This window comes from Drosophila sechellia, chromosome X (genome assembly GCF_004382195.2).
Source record: "Drosophila sechellia strain sech25 chromosome X, ASM438219v1, whole genome shotgun sequence".
Lineage (NCBI taxonomy): Eukaryota > Metazoa > Arthropoda > Insecta > Diptera > Drosophilidae > Drosophila > Drosophila sechellia.
The window spans coordinates 21,667,085-21,692,076 of NC_045954.1; the positions used below are offsets into that span (position 1 = coordinate 21,667,085).

General features: G+C 43.0%; 2 protein-coding genes across 6 annotated transcripts; both read right to left on the reverse strand.

The window, feature by feature from the left end:
- Positions 1–377: 377 nt before the first annotated feature.
- On the reverse strand, positions 378–2,148 carry LOC6620715 (NFU1 iron-sulfur cluster scaffold homolog, mitochondrial). The gene is made up of 3 exons (XM_002044880.2): positions 2,003–2,148; positions 1,687–1,943; positions 378–1,056 (listed from the first exon to the last, which is right to left on the reverse strand). The coding sequence occupies exons 1-3, from the start codon at positions 2,068–2,070 to the stop codon at positions 530–532; spliced, it is 852 nt and encodes a 283-aa protein (XP_002044916.1). The 5' UTR covers positions 2,071–2,148; the 3' UTR covers positions 378–529.
- A 358-nt stretch (positions 2,149–2,506) lies between these two features.
- On the reverse strand, positions 2,507–5,175 carry LOC6620712 (double-stranded RNA-specific editase 1). 5 transcript variants are annotated; one of them, XM_032726859.1, is made up of 5 exons: positions 5,026–5,134; positions 3,989–4,854; positions 3,513–3,876; positions 2,865–3,358; positions 2,507–2,812 (listed from the first exon to the last, which is right to left on the reverse strand). In XM_032726859.1, exons 3-5 carry the CDS (start codon positions 3,841–3,843, stop codon positions 2,615–2,617), a joined length of 1,023 nt encoding a protein of 340 aa, XP_032582750.1. In that variant the 5' UTR covers positions 3,844–3,876; positions 3,989–4,854; positions 5,026–5,134; the 3' UTR covers positions 2,507–2,614. The 5 variants fall into 5 exon arrangements, with proteins under 5 accessions (XP_032582750.1, XP_032582749.1, XP_032582748.1 ...); XM_032726858.1 differs by lacking the exon at positions 3,989–4,854 and having other exon boundaries at positions 3,513–3,831; positions 5,026–5,175; XM_032726857.1 differs by lacking the exon at positions 3,989–4,854 and having other exon boundaries at positions 5,026–5,175.
- Between the last annotated feature and the right edge of the window lie 19,817 nt (positions 5,176–24,992).

The following is a 24,992-nucleotide window of genomic DNA, read 5'->3' on the forward strand; positions in this document are numbered from 1 at the left end:
GGTTATTGACCCACTTGCCAATGAGGGTCAGACTGGGCCGTAGGCCCCACTGAGTTAGTTTCTCAATTATTGACCTTGCTTAGTGCCGAATTAATTAGGCTGTTGGTTTTCAATTGATTAGCTTGAAAACCCTATCCTTATCGAACCCACATTTTCAATAGTATTGAATGAATGCATTGAATAGATATTCTTAGTGGGACGTTCTTATATTCCCTTCTTTTTTAATATCTAAATATCCATTTATAAATGAGGCACCTTTTGCCATTAAAGAGGGAATTTAAAGGAGTTATTTATAAATTTAAATTTGCTCAAAGAAATTTTAACAGTTTAAACAAGTGTAAATTTCCTTTGTAACCCCAAAGATCAAAGCTCGAATATGAGTTTCTGTACATCAGTTCATGCACTAACAGTTAAGCTTAAAGCCGTAGATTTATTTAAACAATCAACTACATGTACCTTATGTATACAACTAACTATTGGCTTCACTAGAGAATTAGCACCGTAAGCAGGGACATTAAAATAAGTCCCTCTAATGGGGACCGCCGCCACTGGGCTCCTGCTGCTTGAGCGTCTTAAGGTTCTTTTCGAAGCGCTCAAACTCGCTGTCGATCATCCTGTCTGCCTCGTCGAAGACCTGCTCAACGGACTCCACCTCCGGTATGTAGAACTGCAGCATGTTCTGCACGCCGTTCTTCAGCGTCACAATGGAGCTGGGGCAGGAGGAGCAGGAGCCCTGCATCTTTAGCTTGACTACGCCGGCCTCGTAGCCCATGAAGACGATGTCGCCACCGTCCTCCTGGACGGTTGGCCGGATGCGCGTGTCCAGCAGCTCCTTGATCATCATCACCGTCTCGTCGTCATCCTCGAGAATCTCGGTGTCCGCATTGGGCTGGGCATCGTTGAGGACTGGCAAGCCGCTGGCAAAGAAGTCCATTATGACGGCAAACACCTCTGGCTTAATCAGGCTCCACTCGGCGCCCTCCTGCTTCGATATGGTGATGAAATCGGCGCCAAAGAACACGCCCTTAACGCCCTCCACGCGGAACAGCAATTTGGCTGCGGATCCAGTGATAATTGCAAATATAAGTACATTTCATTAGGATTATATAATATCAAAAATTGGAAAGTTACAAGTTATCTAAATTCTGCGACTTTGTGCGTTAAGAATTTGTAAACAGCCAGGAACGTAATAAGTAATACTCAATTTTTCATCATCAGTATATATATATATATACTGATAGTGCTAGTAATGTAAATTGTATTTATATATATTGATTAATTTCTAACTGAATTACCCAGGTTACATTATTTTGCACCTTTTCATTCGTTTTCAAGAATGAATATTATAAAAATGTCCAGTTTTTCCCTACACTCCCCACCAAACCAAAACTACTTCAAATTAATGAAAGCATAGTATTTTCAAATTTAAATTAGTTTGCTAAGAACACTGAAAAACGCCACCAGATCCACCTTGAGCTCTACCATTGAAGATATAGCGCTTTCTTCACAAACTGCCTACGTTTTGCATCAATTTCGGGGTCGAAGCATCAAGTATCTCTCTGCTAAAAGATAACCGCCTATTTTGGAGGAAACCAGAACTGGACCTTTACAGCAATGTGATCTTTTCGGCCACCCGAGAACCGATTTATGGGATACCCAGGGAGCCGCACGTGGATGCTTACTCACCCAAAGGACTGCTGTGGGCGGTGGTTCCGTTGGGGAAGTCGTACGTGTTCCCCTTTCCCAGGACGTCCACGCCGGGCAGGAACTTCAAGCTCTCCGGATTCGGAGTGTCCTGGGTCTGGATGAACATGCTCCTTCTGCACGCCACCGGCATCCGCAACTCTAGCAGCCCGCGTCCCGCAGACTGACCACATCCCCATTCCTGGTGACCCGCTTCGCGATGGTTACGCGTGTTAGAGATGCCCGCAAAACTGCGCACCCTGGAGAACAGCGTCAATGGGTTACTCCTGTGGGCATCGGGTGATCGTGGAGTACTTACAGTTGCCGCGACCCCAGGCGCGTGTTTCGCAGCGTATTTATAGCCGCTTGGGACAGAAATTTCGACATGTCGTTCGCTTTTGCGTTTGATAATAAAAACTAACGAAAAGTCAGCTAACAGCTGCTGAAGGGTTGCCAACGCTGTTCGATTAGTTTATGGTGGGAAGCCAGAATAGCCAACTAGCACGGACCAAAACCCTGCTGCGATACCGTTTTACTAAACAAATTTATAATTGGGCAACATTGAACCAATACTCGCAAGTATGAGCGCAACAAATCAGAATACACTTGACAATTTTATATTCAATACTTGTATTTATGTGTTCATGTTTTTAAAAACAAGCCAACAATGTAAAACAAAATACACGGAAAAAATTAATCAGCATTACCAAGGAACCTTGCGTTAAAATTATTTGGATAATCTTGCAGTTCAAGATTACTCGTGGTTGAAAACGGCTGCGGCCCACCTAAAAAATCATAAGTAAGAGCTGTCCCAAATGCAAGCTAAATTGGAAAATTCTTGTTTAATATGCCTCTTCACCTTCACAGAGAAGGAATTCTTAAAGCTGCGCATTTGGCGTCACAGTTGGAGTCTGCGGCTGGAGTTGGTGTCTTAAGCGCTGTCGTCATAGGTGAAGTTTGTGCCGAATAGAGAGTTGCACACTTTCACGGCCACGTTGAGACGGGCGATCTTCTTGGATCTGCCGTGGGCGTGGAACTTCTGGTTGTCCACCGTGATTCCCATATGCTGCATGTAAGTGACCTTGTGCCAAGATAATCCGTAGTCCACGTAGTTGAGTCCCGGGCGCATCTGCAGGGGAATTGATTACTGACAGTCAATATAGTGAGGTAAGCTGGCCTACAATGCAAAGAATGCTCGCCGGGTGCATGGTCTCCCAGCCAAAGGGTAGCTCCGTACGCTGGGTATTGGCCGAAGCGTGCATCTCGGGTACGACATAGCCCTCGCGCTCCCACTCCGCGAACAGCTTGTAGATGGCAAACGAAGCCAGGTTCAACATGGGCAGATCATCATCCGGTGCATCGGCCTCATCTTTGTTGATATCCGTCTCCACCTTGTGAATACCGGGCGGCTTGGGGGTCATCTTTGCAATTATAAAATCGCGCCAAGCCTCCTCGCAGGCCGCGATCTTGGCTGTCATTTCCGAGGTACCCTTGCCCACGTACTGAGTCGAGTTCACAGTGACAACGGCCGTGAATCCCCCGTCGGTATTGCTGTCGATGGTGAAATCGGTGATGGTCACGCCCTTAACCTCGTTGAGGGCCATCAGAGCGTTCTTGGGGAGCATGGACTTGCGCAGCTGGCGGTTCTGTCGCAGCTTCTTGTCCCGAGTGCGTTCTACGATCGAGTTAGAAGACATATATGTTATTTTAAAAAATAAATTTAAAGTTGTTAAGTAATTTCCAGTCTGTCCTTTCATAAGAATTCTAGTGATTCCTGTGTGTGTGTGAAAAGTCTGGGAAATCTGATCACCAAAGGATTTCATGCTTACCAGACGACTTCTTGGGGTTTTGGAAGATATTTATAAATGGGATCTTGCCCCCGATGCCGATGGCAATGGTACTGGAACTGGTATTTTCCTCTATAATATCGACGGACGGTTCATCGTCGACAGAGATCGGCTCCTCCTTGATGATAACTGGCAAGGCCAGCTTCGAGGCGATGGCGTCCGCATCCGGATTTTGCTGTTGGACGGACGAGTTCGGCACTTGAACGGGGACAGGAGTCGATGGCTGCTGAACAGCCACCGGAGTGGCCGGTGTCGGATATGAAGCCACCGGAGGAGACTGCTGCTCCTGGACATTGGCGGCCTGCAACGTCATTTGGATCAAAGGCTTGACGGTGGCATTGGGATTCTGCGTTTGCGAAAGAGTTAACCGATTAGTTAGCAAAGGCAACGGGCTGGTCCAGTGGGTCGACAGAAAATCGACTCGCTGGCCAACGGAAACCATCAAGTCGTCAAGTTACCCGGAAGCGTCAGGGTGGTCGGCTGGTCAACTTAAAACCATAGTTCAGGAAATAGCCATGGCCATTCCTGCGACCCAAGTGCCCCGAAACGAAGCTCTGCACCAGGGGAGCCACCTGCCCAGCGACTGTGGATCTAGGGTAGGGTATCAATTCCCTCATTCATTTTAAGGGGTTAAAAACAGCAAAGTCCGATTAACAAATAAATGCAGTCTTATGGTGAGTTAATTTTTCGCTAATGTATTCTGTTGCAGCAAGGTTCGAGAAAATCAAATTCTAATTCTAATAGTTTTTCTCCGATATGCAAAAATATAGTAATTTTTAATGAGTATTGCTCTATAAGTTTCACAATTCTAAAATAAGTTAAATTTTGTCTTTCCTTTTTTATTAAGAAACAAATCAAACACGAATTCATTTTGGACTTGGAATAGTATAGTTACGGGGATCCTTCGGTCATCGGCTGAGCTCATGGTCGCCGGCTCGTATCGGGCACTTTCGGTGGAGTGAATGGGCATTGCTATCTGACCCAAAACTAATAATTTTAGTTACAATTTCGAGTAAATGCATTTTCAGTAGCCATAAAAGTTAGCGATAACCGCAAGTCCAGCATGAATCTATAGTAGTGCTGGCCATCTCTAGCTGTTCGAAAGGACGAGCGGAGTGGAATGAGTGCAATGACCAAATGGGTGGGATACAAATGCAATGGAAGAGGGAAAGGTGGGGGTGGGCTGGAGGGTGCATTGTGGATGCTGGTGGAATTCGGACAACGATCTGCAGTGCAGACTCTGCACTTTCGATTAACCCGCTTTTAGTGGCTATTGCAAATGAGTTCACAATTGTAATGAATACACACACTTTCACTTTGTGCGCTGCAAATTATAGAAATAAAATCGAAAACTTTGTTATTTCACAAATCAAATATGGATGAGTCCAACAATGCTTTTTGTTTTCGTGATCTATTTTCACTAGGGACACATCTCTTCACAGGGAAGTTTAAACTCACACTCCTGCACACACTTGGAAAAAATGCAGATTCTTACGTAAATGCCTCCAAAGACAAATGGCTTGTTGTTTGCCGCGAGTGGACGAAGTTTTCCCTCCATCTTGATTTTTTCGTTTTTGTAATTTAATTTTTCACTGTTCAAATCACAGAGATAAGCTTACTGCGCTGACGGGAAAAACTTAAATAGGGATGTAATGCATATATCAGAATATATGTAAATATATCGATATTTGTTTCACATATTTTGAAAATAGATTCTTGTATTAAATATATTAGAGACATTTCACACTGGCCATAGTAATATAACCAAGTGAAGGGATAGAAAGACGGCGGAAAATGAGCGCAGACAACTGATTTTTTTCTAAAATAATTAACAATAATATAAAAATAACACGAAGATGCCTATTTGAAGTGTCTAAAAATTAATGCGAAAATTAAAAATTGCAACAGTATTTCTGTATTTCTTGAGAAATTTATAGCTTTTAGAGCGTGTGCATGTTAATTCCCTCAATTTTTTGTGACTGACTTACATTTGAATATAGTAAAAGAATAGTCTAAAACTCAAACCATACCCGCAACAAAATTATTAATTTAACGCACAAAATTTTTGTTATGATCGTGGTTTATTTTTTGACCACAAATGTATAGTACTTTTGAAATATTTAAGCTGAAGACACTGTGCACACACGACGAGTTAGAAAATGGCAATGCAATAACGTATTAAATCGTTTTCATGACTTGCAAACACAATTTGGCAGCCCGCAGCGTGGGCAAAATCTATAAGGTTCCAATCAACGAAAAACAGAAAAGGTGTTCACACTGTTTTAACAAGAGTTTTGCGTTTCCTCAACCACAGCAATAGGAAAGTATGCGAATTTAAGAAAATGAACACCGAATTAAGTGAATTAACTATCTGGGTTGGGATTAATCGCCAAGTTTTTAATATTTTCATATATTAAACAAATATTATTATTCGTCAAAGTAAGGTAAGATACCTGTTACTCAGATAGTGGTAGTTCGATGGAGAATTTTCGACATTTTTTTTGCACATCTATAGAAAGTGCCAAGACAAATAATTTTCAGAAAAAGCTGGAAACATTTTTGAAAAGGGCAGTTTTGGGCACATGGCAGTTTTGGACACACTTGCTGCATCAACTGCTCTAGAATCTGGGGCATAAGTCTCAACGCCCTGATTTTTTATAATTCCTCAGATCTAGAAATTCATACGGACGGAAATGGACAGATCGCGGTTTTTATTATTTTACGAAAATTTAAGCAGTAGTCAACCTGCGCTGCATAGGCATACAGGCTTTGTCCCAAATAGCCTTTTTAACTGAGGGGTGGACCTCATAAATAAAACGCCTCTAAGAGAAGGAATTGAAAAACACTGTACCAAAGACGAAACAGGACGTCGAAGATTAACTGTGCATACCTTAACTTGCATACCTAAAATATTATAAATACAAAACAGGAAAACTTCTTAAAAATTTTAATTCTTATAGGCTTAGGGAAATGTAAGTCGACAGCTAACTGAGCTCGCAAGCCGTTTGGAATCCGATAATATATTTGTCGGAGAAGGGAATGATATTTTGAAATGGTCAACGATGGTCAACTGTTCACGAGACTTATCGATAGGACGAGTTGTAATCGATTGTGAGATTTCAATAACATTGAGATCGAGTGTGGCCCTGATAGTGTGTGGCCGCGCGTGTCTATCGAGAAGAGAACGAGGAAAAGCACACACACGCAGCGGCAAGAATCAATAAGAGGAAAACTGCAGGGACACGCTTCACAATTTGGATTAAATCTACGCTCCGTCATCAGAAGTGAGATTGTGCCTTCGTCTGCACACCATGGAGGACCAACTGCGCATCTTGATGGAGCACCAAAACCAAAGTTTCTTGGAATTGGCAAAAACACTGCAAGCGTCTGTGCGAGAACCGGCACAAAATGGCGTCGTCACATTGCCAAAGTTTAACGCCGGAAAACCTCTGGAAGGCAGTGCATTAATATTGGCCTTAACAAAATCGCTGGAAGGAAGTGCGTCCCAATGGCTGTCAGAAGTGTGCTATGCTGGTGTGACATGGTTGGAATTTAAGCAGTTATTCCAACAACGCTATGCAAATGCAGAGACGCCAGCCGCCATGTTTTGGGGGGAAAGCTTGTTCCCTAATCGTTTGTTGGTTTTTAAGAACACCTTTTCGCCAACTTGATAGTCCTTGTAGGTTCTATTTTTATTTACTTGATCAAGGGTCTTTTCCTGTGCTTGTTTAATTTTTCTGCTGATTTTTCCTTCGAATACCGCAGACGTCGAGTGGATAATTTCTATCGGTTTTTCATTAGTTACTGAGTGAATTGAATTGTTGTACTTGTTGGTTGCCAACAGAATCAATTCGGTTGTGTCATTTAGGCCAGTTTCCAGCTTTAAGGATCTGGCTATTTCTGCCAGGGTCTCGGAATTTAAGGATCTTTCGTTATCGCAGTAAATGGTTCTTATTTTTGGAAAGAAATTTATTATGTGTAATAGGGGAGATTTTACGTCCACAATAGCCCTCGATGCGATGGTTTGCACTGTGGCAAATTTCGAAAATTTATCAATGCACGTAAGAAAAAGGGTTCCATCTGTTGTAAAGATGTCGATGTGGAGGATTTCCCCCACATAGGAAGGTATAGGTGTTTCTGCTACCGCTTGTTTGGATGGATGACGATTGTATTTAGCCATTGAGCAGGTCTTGCAGTTCAAAGTGGTTTCTGTTGCTAACCGTAGCATCTTAGGAAAAAAATAGTCCCTCAAGATTTGTTTTACGTTTTCTTGTGCTGCTCGGTGAGCTCTGTTGTGCTCTGTTATAACAATTTCTCTCTGCTCAGTTGCATCCGTTATGTCCTGCACAAAGCTTTTCGCATGCTTGAAAGTGGAGCTTGGGAACAATTCAACTAATCGGTGCTGGATAAATGCCAAGATCGGTAGGGAGCAATGTATTGCGTTAACTACTTCAGCATTTACCACGTCTTGTAATGCATTAAGAAGATTTTCTCGTTTAGAAATCCTTATTATGTGTCTCACCTTGCTTTTAAACAAGATGAATGTGTCTACCGAAAAACTGTTTCCTTCTTCGATTATTATTTGATTTCTGAAACAGTTTACCGGGTTGTCCGTTGTGTCAATAGTGTAAGTTAGCGACTGTTCGCTGTGTATCGTTGCTACATCCGACTGTTCGTCATTTAGAACGTTTATCTTTTGGCGAGACAGCGCGTCTGCAACAAGATTTTCTTTGCCTGGTTTGTAGACCAATTTGGCGCCGTGATCATCGATAATTCCCTTCCAGCGTTTTAGTTTCGCGTTATGGTTTTTATCCGAGATGGCAAAGGTAAGTGGTTGGTGATCGGTGAAGATCCGCAACCCTTTTACACCGTATAAGTAGTTTCGGAGGTTTTTCAGTGCCCAAACTATGGCGAGGAGCTCTCGCTCGTTGGTTGCATAATTTTTTTCACTATCTCTAAGGGCGCGTGATATCATTGTGATCGGGCGGCCGTCTTGAGATAGTACCGCTCCTAGACCAAAACCTGACGCATCCGTTGTCAAATCAAATGGTCTTTTAAAGTCTGGGTATGAAAGCAGAACGTCTTCCGATGCCAAGATTTCTCTCAACCTGTTGAACGTTTCTTTCTGTTCTTTGGTCATATCGATGTCGATTTTCCTTGACTGATATTTGCTTGCTTTTCCATTTTCTCCCTTTAGGATATTCGTTAAAGGCCTTGCGATTGTCGCAAAGTCTTTTATAAAGCACCTATAGTAGCTTGCTAGCCCCAGAAATGATCTGAGTTCGAAAAGCGTTTTAGGTAAAGGGAATTCTTTAATGGCTTTGACCTTTTCAGGTGAGGTTCGTAGACCCCCTTGCGACACTATGAACCCCAAGTATTCAACGCTCTTTTTAAAGAACTTTGATTTCTCTTGGGATACTCTCATGCCTGCCTCCAAGAGTTTTCTTAAAACCCAATCCACGTCCTTAACGTGGTCTTCCTTTGTTTTGGAGAATATTATGACGTCATCGACGTACACGTAGCATATTTTTGAAATTCCATCTCTTAGGACGTCGTCAATGGCCCTTTGGAAAATGCTTGGGGCATTTTTAAGCCCAAATGGTAATCTACAAAATTCGTACTTGCCGTTGTTTATTGAAAATGCCGTCTTTTTTCTGTCTTTTTCTGCCAGCTCTATCTGGTGAAAGCCTGACTTAAGATCAAGTGTCGTAAAAAATTTTGACTCTCCCATATTTGACAGTATTGTCGAAATTGTTGGGATAGGGTATTTATCGTCAACCGTTCTCTGGTTTAGTTTCCTAAAATCGATAACTAGTCGTTTCTTTTTTACCCCATTTTGGTCTGTTCCCTTTTTATCTACAACCCAGGTCGGGTTGTTGTAGGGAGATTCGGATGGCCTTATTACGCCGTCCGCTAGAAGTTGTTTAACCTCCGCATTGACGAATTCGGTCACACCCATGGGATGCGGGTATGATTTTGAGTATACCGGCTCCCCATCTGTTTTAATTGTGGCGATAGTATTTATATTGAATGGTAATGCCTCGTCTGGGTCAGTGAAGGCTTTGTGATTTTTAACTATCATTTTATCGAACGAGTTTTTAATAGCAAGAGGAACGTCTCCATCGTCGATTTTAATGAAGTTAACGTTTTCCGCCCTAGCAAACTGGATCTTTTCAGTTCCGTTACTAGTATTTAAAACATTTCCAGTAAAATCAAGTTTCGCATTTACTTGTTTAAGTAAGTCGAGACCAATAATACCGTCAAAGTCTTTAAGATTGTTCAGAATAAAGAAGGGTGTCTTTACGTTAAACACCGAAACCATACATTTTTTATCGATTTTGGTAAAGCCATGAATTGACTTTACAGTAAAGGGTTTTTCCGCTGCCACGACGCCTTTCAGCCCCGGGAGTGGAGTAATATAATTTTTTGAGGTGCCTGTATCTAGTAATAGTTTTATTTCTCCTCCTGCCACCGTACGTGTAATGTAAGGGAGCAGGGACTTTACTCTAAAAAATTGCAGGAGTCCTCTGCATCCAGCTCGTCCTGTATTTCTATGGCGCTTGCCTGAGCAACGGAGTCATAATCTTCTTCGTCGGTGTTTTCTTCCGGGATGAAGTTGATTTTTTGCTGAGACCGTGCCGACCGCCCTCTTTGCCATGTTGTGGTTTGTTTGGACCTGAAGGAAGGGTCAACTTCCATTGGCTCTGGCGCCGGTTGGCTTTGGCCATTACCTGCACTGTGGTGTGGGCCTTGCTTAAAGGAACCGCTTTGATGGTTTGTTCCCTTTAGAGTTCTAACAAAATGAGGGTTCTTTTTAATCGCCCCCGAATTTTTGTTGGGTTCTCCGTATGACTGAGAACTTTTCCAACCTGTTTGTTTCTGGTTGTTTGGCCTATAGGCTCTTTCCTCGTTATGTCGGGCGAACGTGGCCGCGAAAATACTTCTGTCGTTACTTGACTCAGCTTCTTGAGCTAACGCCAATGCTGATGGCAAGTCCCGCGGTTGTGCCGGAAAAACGGCAATTTTTAATGATTTCTTTAAGCCAGATATGAACGCGTGTAAAGCGTCATCCCTGTGCTTCTCATTAAGGACGGCCGCTGCGGCTGCGTCGTGTGTCATTATTGTTTTGTTTGTAAGAAGCGTTAGCTTCCGTTCTATCTCATCATAGTATTTGAGTAGGGGTAACTCTCCCTGCCTTGACAAACTTAATTCTTGTTTTATTACGTGTGCCGGAGTTTTGTCCGCATACGTGAAGTCTAAGCGCGCTATTATGGCGTGAAAATTAAATACCGTGTTAAATGAGGCTAATACAGCAGACGCTGGGCCTCTTACTTTATTTTTTAGGATTCCGACGGCCTGATAATGTCGGCTGCTACCTTCGTAAGGCGCAAATATTTTGTAGGCTGCAGTGGCGGCCTGTCTCCAGGAAACATAATTTTCCTGCTTGCCGTCAAATTCTGGAACAGACTTGACCATATCAAGGGGCTCACTACACTCAATGTTTGGATTCAATTCGATTTCTTGGAATGTCTGGATTTTCGGTTTTTTATTTTTAAGTAAACTTAACTCCCCCATAATTGCGGTCAGTTTTGCTTCGAATAGTTCTTCCTGCCTTTGAAGTGCGCAGGCTATGGCAGCCTCCATATTCGCAATTTGTTCCGCCTGCATTTCTGTTGGCCTACTGTTTGACGATATTTCAATTCTATTTATTTCTGGCACTTTTCTGTGTAAAAGTTCTAGGACTTCTTCGTCTGAGGAAATGTTCCCAGTATCCCTATACATGAGACAGTTCTTTATGTAAAAAATTTTGCGCGTGTTATAGAACTAAATCAAGAGTTTGTAGAATATTAATTATACGTATTTGTTGTATTTCTTAGCAAGAGTTGAATATCAAATTAATTTGTGGTTCGCTAAAATTTCAACTCCACAACTTGCTGGATATCATTTAGTTGGTTGGTGAATTTTTATTTACTATTCTTTATTTAAATTTTCTAACACATGAGACTGTATTTATTAGCGAACTTTTGGACAAAAAGCCTACTCACATGTTAATAAATTAATTTTATTGTCGAGGTGTTTTGCCGACGGCTTTCCTTCGCCACCAGTTGCTGCTGCTGTCGTCGCTGCCGATGCCGCTTCTGCCTCTCTATTTGGTTAAGAATTTTCCGCTTGGTGAAAGTTGGGACCTTTTCCTCTCGGGTGGTTTTTTTTTTTTGGTTCGATCTGTCCAATTTATTTAATTTTTGGTGATTTTAATTTTTTCACTTTTTATTTTTTCACTTCGGGTGATTGTTTTTTTTGTTCGCGAATTCCGTCTCGCGTGAGTCCGATTTCTTCGTTGGGCGACAATTATAAGTCGTTTGTTTAGTTTGGTTATATTTATTTACCACTCTCCCGTTAGGGCGAGGGTCACAATATTTGGGTATTTATAATTACAAAGCGTAAGCCTCGGAGTATGATTTAAAACTAACTTAAGAATTCAGTCCCGGTTCAACTCCAGGCCTCTGGTCCGCAGCAGAACTGCTGGCAGAAGGCCAGGTCAGCACTTCTGCGTCAGCCCGATCACTCGCTCCGCGAGTGCTCCGTGCTGGCTCGGGGCAATTGCACCTGGAGTACGCGATCAGCAGTTTGTTTAGTGCGCGTGCAGACCACCGGATATGGCCTGCAATTCAGCAGTTTCACTCCGTGAGAACTGCTTGTGTTAACTTGTATATGGACGACATAATGATTGTAGCTCCAACCAAGGAAACGGCACTCGAAATGTTAAAGATTGTTTTGGATATTTTATCAAAGGCAGGATTTTCATTCAATGTTGAAAAATGCTTCTTTCTATGGACTTCTGTCCAATATTTAGGATTCGAAGTACGAGCAGGTGAGATTAGCCCAAATACTCGCAAAGTAGAATCTTTGAATGTCTTGCCACCTCCTAGGTCAGTGACAACATTGAGACAGTTCATTGGGTTAGCATCGTACTTTCGTCAGTTTGTTCCAGGATTTTCACAGCTAATGAAGCCTTTATATTTTCTCACCTCAGAGAAAAATAAATTTGAGTGGAATATAGAACATGAGGAAATTCGTAGAAAAATTATTCACATTCTTACTAATAAACCAGTTTTGATTATCTTTGACCCGCAATATCCAATAGAGTTACACACCGATGCGAGTGCAATCGGATATGGTGCTATACTCTTGCACAGAATTGAAAATAAACCGTATGTGGTGGAATACTACAGTAAGACAACAAGTGTATGCGAATCTAAATATACTTCTTATGAGTTGGAAACTCTTGCGGTGGTAAATGCAGTCAAGCATTTCCGGCACTACTTACATGGCAGAAAGTTCGTAATATTCACTGATTGTAATTCTTTAAAATCATCACGAAATAAGATTGAGTTGTTGCCTAGAGTCTATCGCTGGTGGGCTTATTTACAGACATTCGATTTTGACATACAGTATAGAGAAGGCAAGCCTTCCAGAAATCCATTTCCTCCGGAAAATTCCCCTGAATATGCGAAAGTTGTTGAAAAGCGAATCGACTTAACTGAAGTATCTGAGGATTGGATTTGTGCAGAGCAACAGAAAGATCAAGATATCGTAGAAATCGTTGCCAAGCTGAACAATGATGAATGTCCATTCGATTTGGCTAAGACATATGATTTGAGAGCTGGAGTTTTGTATAGAATCATACAAAGAAATGGCAAGACCCTATGTTTGCCAGTGGTGCCTCGTGGATTTAGATGGTCGGTTATTAACCAAGTACATGAATCCATAATGCATCTGGGCTGGGAGAAAACACTTGACAAGGTTTACGATTACTATTGGTTTGAGGGCATGGCCAAATACGTTCGAAGATTTGTTGAAAATTGTATTGATTTCTGTATTGATTTCTTGTATTGTATTGATTTCTGGAAAATTACAAATGGAATTACATCCTATTCCCAAAGTAAACATTCCGTGGCATACTGTTCACATAGACATATCAGGCAAGCTTAGTGGTAAGAGCGATCGTAAAGAATATGTTATTGTACAGATAGATTTAGATTTACCAAGTATGTTTATCTCTACCACACGTTCACATTAAGTGCAGAAAGCTGTGTAATGGCGTTAAAATCAGCAATTTCGTTGTTCGGAGTCCCTATTCGTATTGTGGCTGATCAGGGAAGAAGTTTTACAGGTGCTAAGTTCGTTGAATTTTGCTCTTCACAAAAGATAAAATTACATTTGATAGCAACAGGAGCAAGCCGAGGTAATGGCCAGGTTGAGAGAGTTATGAGTACCTTGAAAAATTTATTAACAGCTGTTGAAATGAGTTCTCGATCGTGGCAAGAGGCATTGGGTGACGTGCAATTAGCTATTAATTGTACTGCTAATAAGATAACAAAAGCGAGTCCATTAGAATTATTAATGGGAAAGGTTGCTCGACCTTTAGGCCTTGTTCCCATTCATGAACCAGAAACTGAAATAGATCTGACTAAGATAAGAACCCAAGCTTTAGAGAATATAGAAAGATCAGGAAAGTATGAGAAGGAAAGATTTGATAAAAGCAGAGCTAAGATAGTAAATTTCAGTGTTGGAGATTTTGTGTTGCTAAATAATAGTGAGAGAAACCAGACTAAGTTAGAAGCTAAATATAGAGGACCATTTGAGATTATTGAGGTATTGGATAATGACAGATATACTTTGAAGAGTTTGAAAAGTAATAGGCGGAATAAGTATGCGCATGAGAGATTAAGAAGATTGCCAGATGGGCAGGTGCCAAGCGAGCTGGAGATCGATGTTAGCCCGCCAGGTGAAACTGTTGAAAGAGACAGTAGTGATGTTGATGAAAGAGATGAAATGTAAACTGTTAAAAGAGACAGTAGTGATGTTGATGAAAGAAATGGTATGGAAACTGTTGAAAGAGACAGTAAGTGAAGTTGTTGAAAGATATGAAATGGAAACTGTTGAAAGAGACAGTTGGCGGGAGGTGTATGGAAGTACACAGTTTATCGATGGCTACGTGGCGGTACCTGACCCTGAGTGGTAAAATGATAATGTTGTTAGAAAATGAGAGAAGAAAATAAGAGACGAAAATGAGAAAATAGAATAAGTAAAGACGAGATGAAAGAAGGAAAATTAATAAAATTTTGATTTGAAAAGAAATTGCTTAAATGAACGAAATAGTCAAGAAATTGAAGAATTCTAAGAAATGAATAATGAATGTTAAAGATTAAGTTAAAAAAAAATTCAAAGTCGTTAATGAATAAGATTGTCACATTAAGAGTACAACTGAAGGTTGAAGGTTGATTTATTGCAGAGGGTAGCTCATACACGAGGGCGTGTAATTTATCAGAATGGCCGTGTCGGAGAAGGAAATGATATTTTGAAATAGCCGCCCTATCGATGGTCAACTGTTCACGAGACTTATCGATAGGACGAGTTGTAATCGATTGTGAGATTTCAATAACATTGAGATCGAGTGTGGCCCTGATAGTGTGTGGCCGCGCGTGTCTATCGAGAAGAGAACGAGGAAAAGCACACACACGCAGCGGCAAGAATCAATAAGAGGAAAACTACAGGGACACGCTTCACAATTTGGATTAAATCTACGCTCCGTCATATTTATATAACAAATAATGTCGCAAAACTTTTTTTCACTTCGGTACAAGCGCCTGACCAAAATCAATTTACGGTGTCCACGAATATGTAAATCGTACACTGACGATGAACTAGTGTCAAATTTGTATAGCAACTATTTTAACAACATTCTTAACGAGAAAACTTAGACAGCATTTTTAATATTATTTTTTTTTTTTGCGTTTCCGCATGTGCACATATACACATGTGACAATTTGAATTTTAAAATTAAATAAGAAGAAAGGCATTTTTTTAAATAAAAAGACATGAAAATAACTTCAAATTTTTCGAACTACAATTACAATTTCAAGCGGCTTGCCAACTTTTTTTTTGTGTGTATCAAAAGACTTGATCTTTGGGTTCCTTTCGCGAGTCTTCTTTTTATTTCTCTCAGTTGCTTTTTGACTCCAAGCGCGTTCGCATTTAAAACAATTCTCAAATGCAGTGTTCACTAATTAGTTTAAACTCGAAAATGTTTCGATATAATTGAGTAATTGAAATTCTACGGGAAACAACAACGAAAAGAAAGAGGTTTGTGTGTCGGAAACCAGAATACCCAACTAGCACGGACCCAAGCCGTGCTGCGATACACTGACAAAATTTCGTCAGAAACCCACTCTCCTCCCGGACAAACTTCAGGGTCAATGGCTTTACCCTACATACTACCAACCATCCGGATGACAGAAAACACGAGGGGGCGCCGATCCTTGCTAGATCAAATATCTCTCATCGCCACTCTATCTCAAAATCATATCCAGGAAGTAACTATTCAGCTGACTGCAAGCAGAGGAAACTTTAATGTTGCCTTAATATACTGCCCTCCGACACTTAGATGGACGGATGCCATTGCTGGGCAGTTCATCACACACAATTGGAGAAGCCACATGCTACCCCCACCGTGCAACTGCCTCTCCAAGTGCCATAGATTTTGGGATCTCCAAAGGCTTTAGACAGCAACTAATCAGGGTGAAAGTGCTGACAGAACTGTTATCTGACCATCATCTGCCATTGATTGAAGACGTCCAATCATTTAGAAGTGTTAAAAAAATGCTGTCTCCACAAGCGAGAATTCGGATCTTTAAAGAACACATCGAGGCTACTGTCGAACTCAACATTTTCATTGACACTTGCAGTAGGCTGGAAGCGTACGTCGACTACTTCACATCGGCGATCATTGAAGCTGCAAGGCAGGCTACACCAAGTTGGTCTCACGGCCATAAGGAGGCCTGCCATTTTAAGCTTGGAGGCTAGGGACTTGCTTAGCCACAAAAGACGCCTCAGAAGACAATACACCGCGACAGGAGATCCTAGCATTTACCAGCAATATTCATACTCCGACGCTCAGACACGCCCTATACCTTACCGCATAAGGTAATGATGCAACTAAAGGCTTTGCAGCCAAAAAAACCCTGGTTACTATGGCATAGACAACCGAACTGCGAAATTTCTACCACGCAAAGGAGTGCTAGCTCTTGTGAAAATATTTAATGCTATGCTAAGATTAGGTAATTTTCCCAGGCAATGAAAAGCCCATATCACGGTAGTTAGAGCCAAATCCTCATGGAAGATGTAAAAGCTGGACAGGCTTTTCCACTCAAGCAAACTCCATAAGGCTCCCTTAATAAAAGACATATTAGGTCCAAAACTTACCTACGCCATCCAAGTGTGGAGTGTGCCTCTGGGACTCAGCTCAATGGGCTTTGATGGGTTGTTGGGGGTTGCTGTCCTGGAATTTTCCAAATATGCTGAAAAGAAAACACTCGAAGAAAAGCGACCACTAGACTTTTCGTAATTGCGCGGGCGCGACCGGGCATATGTTTATTCAGCGTGGTTAGTTTTGACACTGGTGCTTATTCTAATTAGTTAGGCTCTCCCAAGCGCAGCGGAGACTCCTTGGAGACTCTGTGGTGAAGAGTGGGAGAGCGTAAGAGGGAGTGGAGAGCGTAAGAGGGAGCGGAGAGCGGGTGACAGTCCAAACCCCGTAACTTGAACATTCCGCCCCCCTTGCAATCACTGGGGTTGCAACATAGCCATCCTACGGCAGGCTGCAGGCACCGGACACGATCCACCCAAACACGGTCTTTTGAGCGACCGGCATTCCCTCGTCGAAGGTCAGGAATCCGGATTGGATAACCTTAGGATAAATATCTGCTCCTAAGACCATGGAGACGGTAGCAGGCCGATGGAACTGGTCATCAGCCAACATGCCCGGACAGGTGTGCGGATCCGCACCCTGGACTCGATCTTGAGCACGACCTCCAGCTTCGTGTTCGCGTCGATCCTGGAGCGAATCGTCGTCGTACAGACCTTCTCATCGCCAACATTGGTCATCGGAAGCTTAAAGACTGACGCTAACGAAGCGTCGATGCAGCTCATGGGGCTGCACGGATCGATAAGTGCTGCGGTCTCGAAGGTCTTCGTCCCGGTCTCCAACTTGACCAGCGCTGTGGGAAGGATGTTCACGCTGTGGCGTTGCAGCAGCGACGAGAGCGATGGGCCTGGCGTCGTGGCGGTGAACTCCTACGCTGAGTTGGCGGATTGTGCCGGCGGGAACGTTGGGACGAGGCCGAAGCTGCTTGCCGGGTTGGCACCGGTTGTTGACGCGAGCGCGCTCGCGACCGCGACAACGAGCTAACCTGCTCGTGCATGTGGAGAAGCGTGTGGTGGGATCGGTCGCACTTCTTGCAACGATCACCGCTTCGGCAGTCTCCCGTGGAATGCTCGTGTGCGAGTCAATTGGCGCAGTATTTGTTAATGAGGACTGCTCGCAAACGCTTTTCAGCGCTGAGCTTTAGGAACCTCGCGCACTTTCGAAGAGGATGGATACCGACAGACTCGGCATCGGTAGGATTGAATACCTCGGGTACGTCTGCTCCCCAAGGCACGAGCACTGCGTGCGTTTTGTTGACGAGGGGCCTTGCTGCGCGTATTTGAATGTCGAAAGGAGATCGAAACGAAATGAAAAATAATGGATGATTAGTGCTAGTAAACTACAACTAAGGACGAGAGGAGCGCCTATTATTGTGGAGATTCGGAAGACTCCGTCGGCAAAAGCACCACTTTTGCCACTGGACGTTTAACAACTCCACGTGCAGTACGGATATTTACTACACGGACGTTGCCGTCGGCTCCTGGGAAAACAGACTCAATTCTGCCGAGCCGCCACTCATTAGAGGATAAGTTGTCGTCCTTGATGACGACCATGTCATCGATGCGGAGATTTTTGGACGGGGCCTGCCATTTAGAGCGCTTGTGGAGTTCTTTGAGGTACTCTTCTTTCCATCGCACACGGAACTGCTGATGGAGAGCTTTCAAATGCTGCCGCCAATTAAGAATGGATTTCTTTTCCCCCTTTACTTCGCGTTCCACCGTGGACATAAGGGGTCCCCCGACAAGGAAATGACCTGGCGTCAGAGCCAGCAAATCTGTCGGATCCTCAGACATAGGAAAGAGCGGCCTGGAGTTAAGGCACGCTTCTATTTTTGCCAAGAGCGTGGAGAGCTCTTCGAACGTGTATTTTCGTGTGGCAGTGCATTTGTAAAATAGCGTCTTAAAACTTTTTACGCCTGCTTCCCAAAGGCCTCCCATATGGGGTGCCCCCGGAGGAATAAATTGCCATTGCATCTCTTGATGAATATAGGCATTCGTCACCGACTCTTTTACGGCTTTTTACGGCAGCGCCAACAAAGGTTTTGCCATTGTCTGACTGGACTTGACGTGGACACCCTCTTCTGGATACAAAACGAGAGAAAGGGGCAAGAAACTTTTCGGTCGTTAAGTCAGATGTAGGCTCTAAATGGATGGCCTTGGTGGAGAAACAAACAAAAACTAAAACATACCCCTTTGTAATAAGACATGCTCTTCCCGTATAGTTCTTTATATCGAACGGACCGGCGTAATCCATGCCAGTATACGTGAAGAACGATGCTCTTTCTTTGGGCGGGACACCTATCAGTTGGCTTTGCAACCGCTTTTTGTGGATCACACATACTTTGCACGAATTTACTACTGCTTTCATCAGGTTCTTAATTCTCGGAATCCAGTATTTCGACCGGATGAGGCGCACCATTAACTGGTTACCACCATGGAGAGTTATGCGATGAGTGAAATTCGCAAGGAGGCGAGAAAGCAGGCAGTTATACGGAAGAATCACTGGATGGCGTTCATTGTATTGAAGGCTTTCGGAAGCCGCAACACGGCCGCATGCCCTGATCAGTCCTTGCGGATTTAGAAACGGGTTCATGCTTAGGATGGCACTTGAACTTGGCACTGGACGCTTTTCACTTAGTCAGTGATATTCCACAGGGAATTCTCTGCGCTGAGTGTTCGAAATTAGGAACCGCTCGGCGTCGGCGATTTCAGTGGCCAGCAAATATGGCATATAATAGGCGTTGCAATCATGGGTAGGAAGAACTTGTCGCATGTGCATTAAGTCGAGATATTCCTGGATCACCGAATCGTATCTCGCTTTCAAGGCCTCATCTCTTTTTAGACGCTGCTCATTTCTTAAGAACTGAGCCAACGCGAAAGACCTAGAATGCCCTAGCCCGGAACCGATATGTTCTGGGTCGCGAAAAGGCAGAGTAACGACATATTTGCCGCACTCGTTTCTCGTGGTCGTTTGAAGCAAATTCTTCTCGCACATGGAATCGTATTCTTTTACCAACTATGTTGGTATATTCTCCACCTCCCAAAATTTTGTGAGTTGTTTGTCCAGTGAATTATCGTACGCGTGGGAGATCTGTGTCGAAAAAGAGGAAATTCTGCTTTGGGCTGAGGCTGACACTGGCCCAGTTAGTACCCAGCCGAAAATGGTCTCTTGCCCCAAGATAGAGCCACAGATGTTGGTTTTTGCTCCACTCAGAAGCACCGAAGGCAGAATGTCGGCTCCGATAAGGACATCTATTTGTGAGCTCTCATAGAATTTTGGATCCGCCAGTGGAAAATCGGGAAGATCCCGAAGGAAATTTTGCGGAATTGGGTAGGAAGGCAGATTTCCGGATAGTTGAGGGAGGACATAGGCCGTCGTCTCCAACTGCAACGCGGGCCTAGTCGAAGATCGGATGGTGAAACTGCAGAGCTTCTTGGACTGAGCAGCTACTGTTTGGTTTAAGCCCGAGACTTGGGCTTGAACCACCTGGAATGGCAATCTAATTAGATTGAACAGTCGCTCGGTTATGAATGTCGCTTCTGATCCGCAGTCGATCAGGGCGCGTGCTTTAAAGTTAGTGCCAAGATGGGAGATATTGATTATGGCAGTACCAAGAAGGATAGCTCTTGAGCCCGTGGCGAAATAATTTTGAACACCGGCTTGCTCATTTGGAACGAAATTGGCCTGATTAGCGGAAATTGGCCTTGCTGGATTTGAAGGGCTTGAATTGCTGGAACAGAGGTTGTTTCGGTGCAACAACGTGTGATGCCGGCCACGGCAAGTAAAACAATTGTGAGTGCTTTTGCACTCACGAAGCTGATGTCCCTTTGCGAAGCAGTTTAAGCATAACTGCTTCCGTTTAATGTAGGCTGACCGGTCGTCAACCGACATTTGGAGAAAACGCGGACATACACGGACAGGATGGTTCTCCTGGTTGCACAAGTCGCAACTTTTCGATTTTGGGGCCACTTTCGTCTCATAGGAATTTAATCTTCTAGAGGGCCCACTTGAGTTTATCGCTTTGGAATGCGACTGACTTGGTACGGACTGTCTCACATCATCGATGGCCTCTAGGGTTCGATGACGTTCTGTGAGGAAGGTGTTCAGCTCTCCCCATGTCGGGATGTCGGCTTTCTTATGTAGCGACTGCTCCCATAAGGAGAGAGTTATCTTCGGGAGCTTGGATGAACACAGATATACCAGCAGGCAGTCCCAGTTCTCAGTGTTGATGCCTGACAGTTCTAAGGCAGTCAAGCAACCTTGGTACTTTGCAGTACCTTCAATGCCGCCCCAGATTCCTGTGGTATCGACTGCACATTAAACAGTATTTTCAATTGACTGTTTACCAACAATCGTTTATTTTCGAAACGCTCTATCAGGTTTTCCCACGCAGAGCGGAAACCCTCGTTGGTGAGGGGGTTCGAATCTATGGCATGCGCGTCGCCACTTGTTTTTGCATTTAAATGGAATAACTTTTCAACCGGAGTCAGCCGTGGATTATTGATATAAATGGCTGTGAAAAGCTCCCGGAAAGTCGGCCAGCGAAGATAGTCTCCTGCGAAAACTTCTGTATCGCATGGAGGCAACCGACAGCCAGAGGAAATGTAGGCCTGGGGCGCAGCGTTCGCGGCTGGGATGGACTGAGACGTGCACTGCCCGATTTTATCAACGAGCTGTGCAACACACCTTTCATAGACTGAATAGCAATAACTGTATTTAGCCCTGAGAATAGGCATGTTGCTTGCTGCCGCTTCGCCTGCTGACACAAGGCACTCTGAGCAGAGGTCGAATTCCTTTTCAACCTTGTCCCATAGGGCTCGGACTTTGTCGCGACGGACGCTAAGCATCGTGACGGTTGGAGCTGCGGATTCCGGAGTGTTGATCTGAGCCTCAAATTCGCTTAAGCGGTCAGAAACCGAAATGAATTTGGCTAGCGCTAGATCGGAAGCAGACATATTTTTAGCTGTGCGCTGTACTGTGGCTTTGGATGGAGTAGCACAGTCGTCGGAAATCTGCGCAGGCGTTTTCACCGAAATGCTTGGGATTCTTACACTCTTGGGCCCTTCTGGTGAAAAAATAGACCTGGGACAATTTCTTCTTATCGCCCCCGATGGGCATAATCGAAGAAATACGAAATGGAAGGGAAGCGGTTTTGGAGCCCGGTCACACTTTTGAAAAAGTAGACAGATTCCTCAGACTGCACTTAATAAATTTAAGCTTGCCACCGTATAGGATGTAATGGGTGAGAAAGTGGTGTAAAATTTACGAAGTGGAATCGCCGTAGCTTAGACTAATTGGACAGGTGACTCGGAGTGAACAGCGAATTGTATAAATGATTTATGGTAATTAGGTCCACCTTATTTACGGTTGGAACACTTGGAATGTGGAACACGTGGATGTGGAATAAAATGTTTATTAGAACGAAGAAAATTTTATTTTTTTGTTTACAACTGGAAACGGAGAAAATGGAATGGTGGAATTGGAGTCTTTTCTCCGCGTTATAAGTACTTCTAAAACAAACACAAATTAATATCCAAGCAATACAGGAAAAAATATTTGTCGGGTGAACGACTTGTATTTGGCGGTCGTATTATTTATTTATGGATGATTTTTTTTGAAAATTTTCAAAAAAAATTTTAAAAATAATTTAATAAATATTGAAAAAGTTATTTGTTAAAAAAAAGAGAAAAAAAAAACGCTTTTAATTTATTGCTCGGAAATTAATTTGGAAATTTACGGAAAAAAATTGATGGAAAACAAAACGCCTTTTCCGCGTTGGCACTTGGAATAAATTTTATTTGTGGTTTGGATTTGCCGACGGGAAACAATTTAAACTTTGGTATATGTTTAAAAGGAATGCAGATAATATGCGCAATATATGTGGATATAATATATGTTGATGTGATATATGTAATATATATGGATGTAGTATATGTTGATGTAATATATGGAACTGGCGGGTAAATGTTTAATTAATATTTTATTTGGAATGGCCAGACGGTATGTGTTGTTTGTTTCGTTGTTGTATTCTTCGATAGCAAAGCAAATTGTATTAAGTGGACTCCGGAGTTAAAGCAAAAAAATGTGTTGCGAAAAGAATTTGGCTTGCGTTGGACACAGTGAAACGAGAATTGAATTTTTGCCACTTTTGGCAGAGTCTTGGACTTAAGAAATTTTCACTGAACTTGGCACAAATTAATTTCACTTTTTTCACATTTGGAATTTTGCACTTTTCGGACTGGATGAATATTTAAATATATTCGGAAAATGGGACTTAGAAATTTAGAACGGTGGGTAATATGGCGGCGCCCGTGAAAATGGATAAGTAATTTCCTTTAATTGCCTTTTGTCGGAGAAATCCGTTAGATTTGACAATAAATCTTACAGCAAATTGTACGAAATTGGATTTTCGAACCTTTTGCTGCAGACCGGCAATTAAAAGGAATGGAAATTTCGTACTTATCTTATAATTTGGTCGCTGGTGGACAAACTTGAATATCCAGGGGATCTGGCTCGAAGGACCAAAAAATGATGGGTTGTTGGGGGTTGCTGTCCTGGAATTTTCCAAATATGCTGAAAAGAAAACACTCGAAGAAAAGCGACCACTAGACTTTTCGTAATTGCGCGGGCGCGACCGGGCTTATGTTTATTCAGCGTGGTTAGTTTTGACACTGGTGCTTATTCTAATTAGTTAGGCTCTCCCAAGCGCAGCGGAGACTCCTTGGAGACTCTGTGGTGAAGAGCGGGAGAGTGTAAGAGGGAGCGGAGAGCGTAAGAGGGAGCGGAGAGCGGGTGACAGTCCAAACCCCGTAACTTGAACAGGCTTCAAGTAATACAATCGCGAGCGGCACGACATGCATCATCGAAAAGGACTTAAAAGTTGTTTCACTGGGAGACCAAATAAACTTCCACACCAGCCGATATGCCGACAGACTTAGCGCCTACCCGAAAACGTTGGCGAATCTTGTCGACCCTATTTCCCCCTATTTCCCTTACACGTAAGCTAGCATAATCTCTCCACGGTACATTTGTATATGTCGCAGATCATTTATATGTAACGACATTTCTAGTAATTGCGCGTTTCTGCTTGGCACGCGCCATGCAGGCGCCTTTTCTATTCTTTTGATGCGTGGCAGAGAACCGTTAGAGTTTCTGCCGAACGTAGTCTGGTCGTGTGTATGAGCGCGGGGAAGTAGATGTCTGCAGTAATTACGGAAGCGTACAGCAAAATGCGGTGTGCATTAGTATTGATGTATGTGGACTAGAGTGGGTCTCTAAATTGTGTTGGTAATGCGTTTAGAGTTAAGAACTACGCATAATTCTGAATTTGTGAAGAGAGATTGAGTCAGTCAGTGATCGATTATTGAGCAGAACACATGCCTCGCTCACGCGCCAGAAAACGTTGCGCAGACAACGAGAATAGTGAAGAGGATGAAGGGCGTCCTGATGAATTTCCGACATATACATTATAATTAAGGTACAGTATCCATAATAATATCTTTTAAGCAACACATTAAGTTCATAAGTTCAGAACAATAAATAATTTCAAAAAAAAAAAAAACATTCTTCGTGTTGATTCTGTATGAGTATGAACACAAGAAATCAAAATGCACTTTACAATTTTGTATTCAATACATGTATTTATGTCTTCGTTTTTAAAAACCAAGTAAATATACTACTCAAGACCTAACATTAATTTAGCTTAATATAGATAACGACAAAAACTTTAATTAATCAATTAAAAATTTAAATATTTAATTAAGAATTTAATTACTTGATACCCAATCTGCCACCGAAATGCTCTTCTGTGGAAGCGTTTTCAAAAAAACCAAACCAAGAGTGCACAAAGAGGACGCACCGTGAACTAACGGTACAACTGTTGGACCTTGTACCCGAACGGGCCGTGCGCAAAAGGGGAAATAACGGGATCCCTGCGGCCTATAAAGGGACGGCGGAAGTGCAGCTCGAGGCAGTCAGTCTCAACACGCGAGGAGTACGTACGCGAGGATAGTCGAGGAGAGTACCGGCGCGAGTCGCGCGGTCAGCGCGCAGTCGGAACGGGGTCTGAAGGCGGAGGAGTAGGAGACAGTTAGTGAGACAGCAAGATCGCGTACGGAAAAAGGCCGAGCGTCGGAGTGTTAACGGAAGGAGCTCGGAAGTGAGAACGCGCGGTCAAGTCAGAAGGAAAGGAACAG

Coding starts and splice junctions, on each gene's coding strand:
- LOC6620715 (XM_002044880.2), bottom strand. CDS start 2,070: ATGTCGAAATTTCTGTCCCAAGCGGCTATAAATACGCTGCGAAACACG. Junction 1,944..2,002: donor CGCCTGGGGTCGCGGCAACT/GTAAGTACTCCA, acceptor GCTGTTCTCCAG/GGTGCGCAGTTTTGCGGGCA. Junction 1,057..1,686: donor CGCCCACAGCAGTCCTTTGG/GTGAGTAAGCAT, acceptor CTGGATCCGCAG/CCAAATTGCTGTTCCGCGTG.
- LOC6620712 (XM_032726856.1), bottom strand. CDS start 3,972: ATGGTTTCCGTTGGCCAGCGAGTCGATTTTCTGTCGACCCACTGGACC. Junction 3,359..3,512: donor AAACCCCAAGAAGTCGTCTG/GTAAGCATGAAA, acceptor ACTCGATCGTAG/AACGCACTCGGGACAAGAAG. Junction 2,813..2,864: donor CGGCGAGCATTCTTTGCATT/GTAGGCCAGCTT, acceptor ATTCCCCTGCAG/ATGCGCCCGGGACTCAACTA.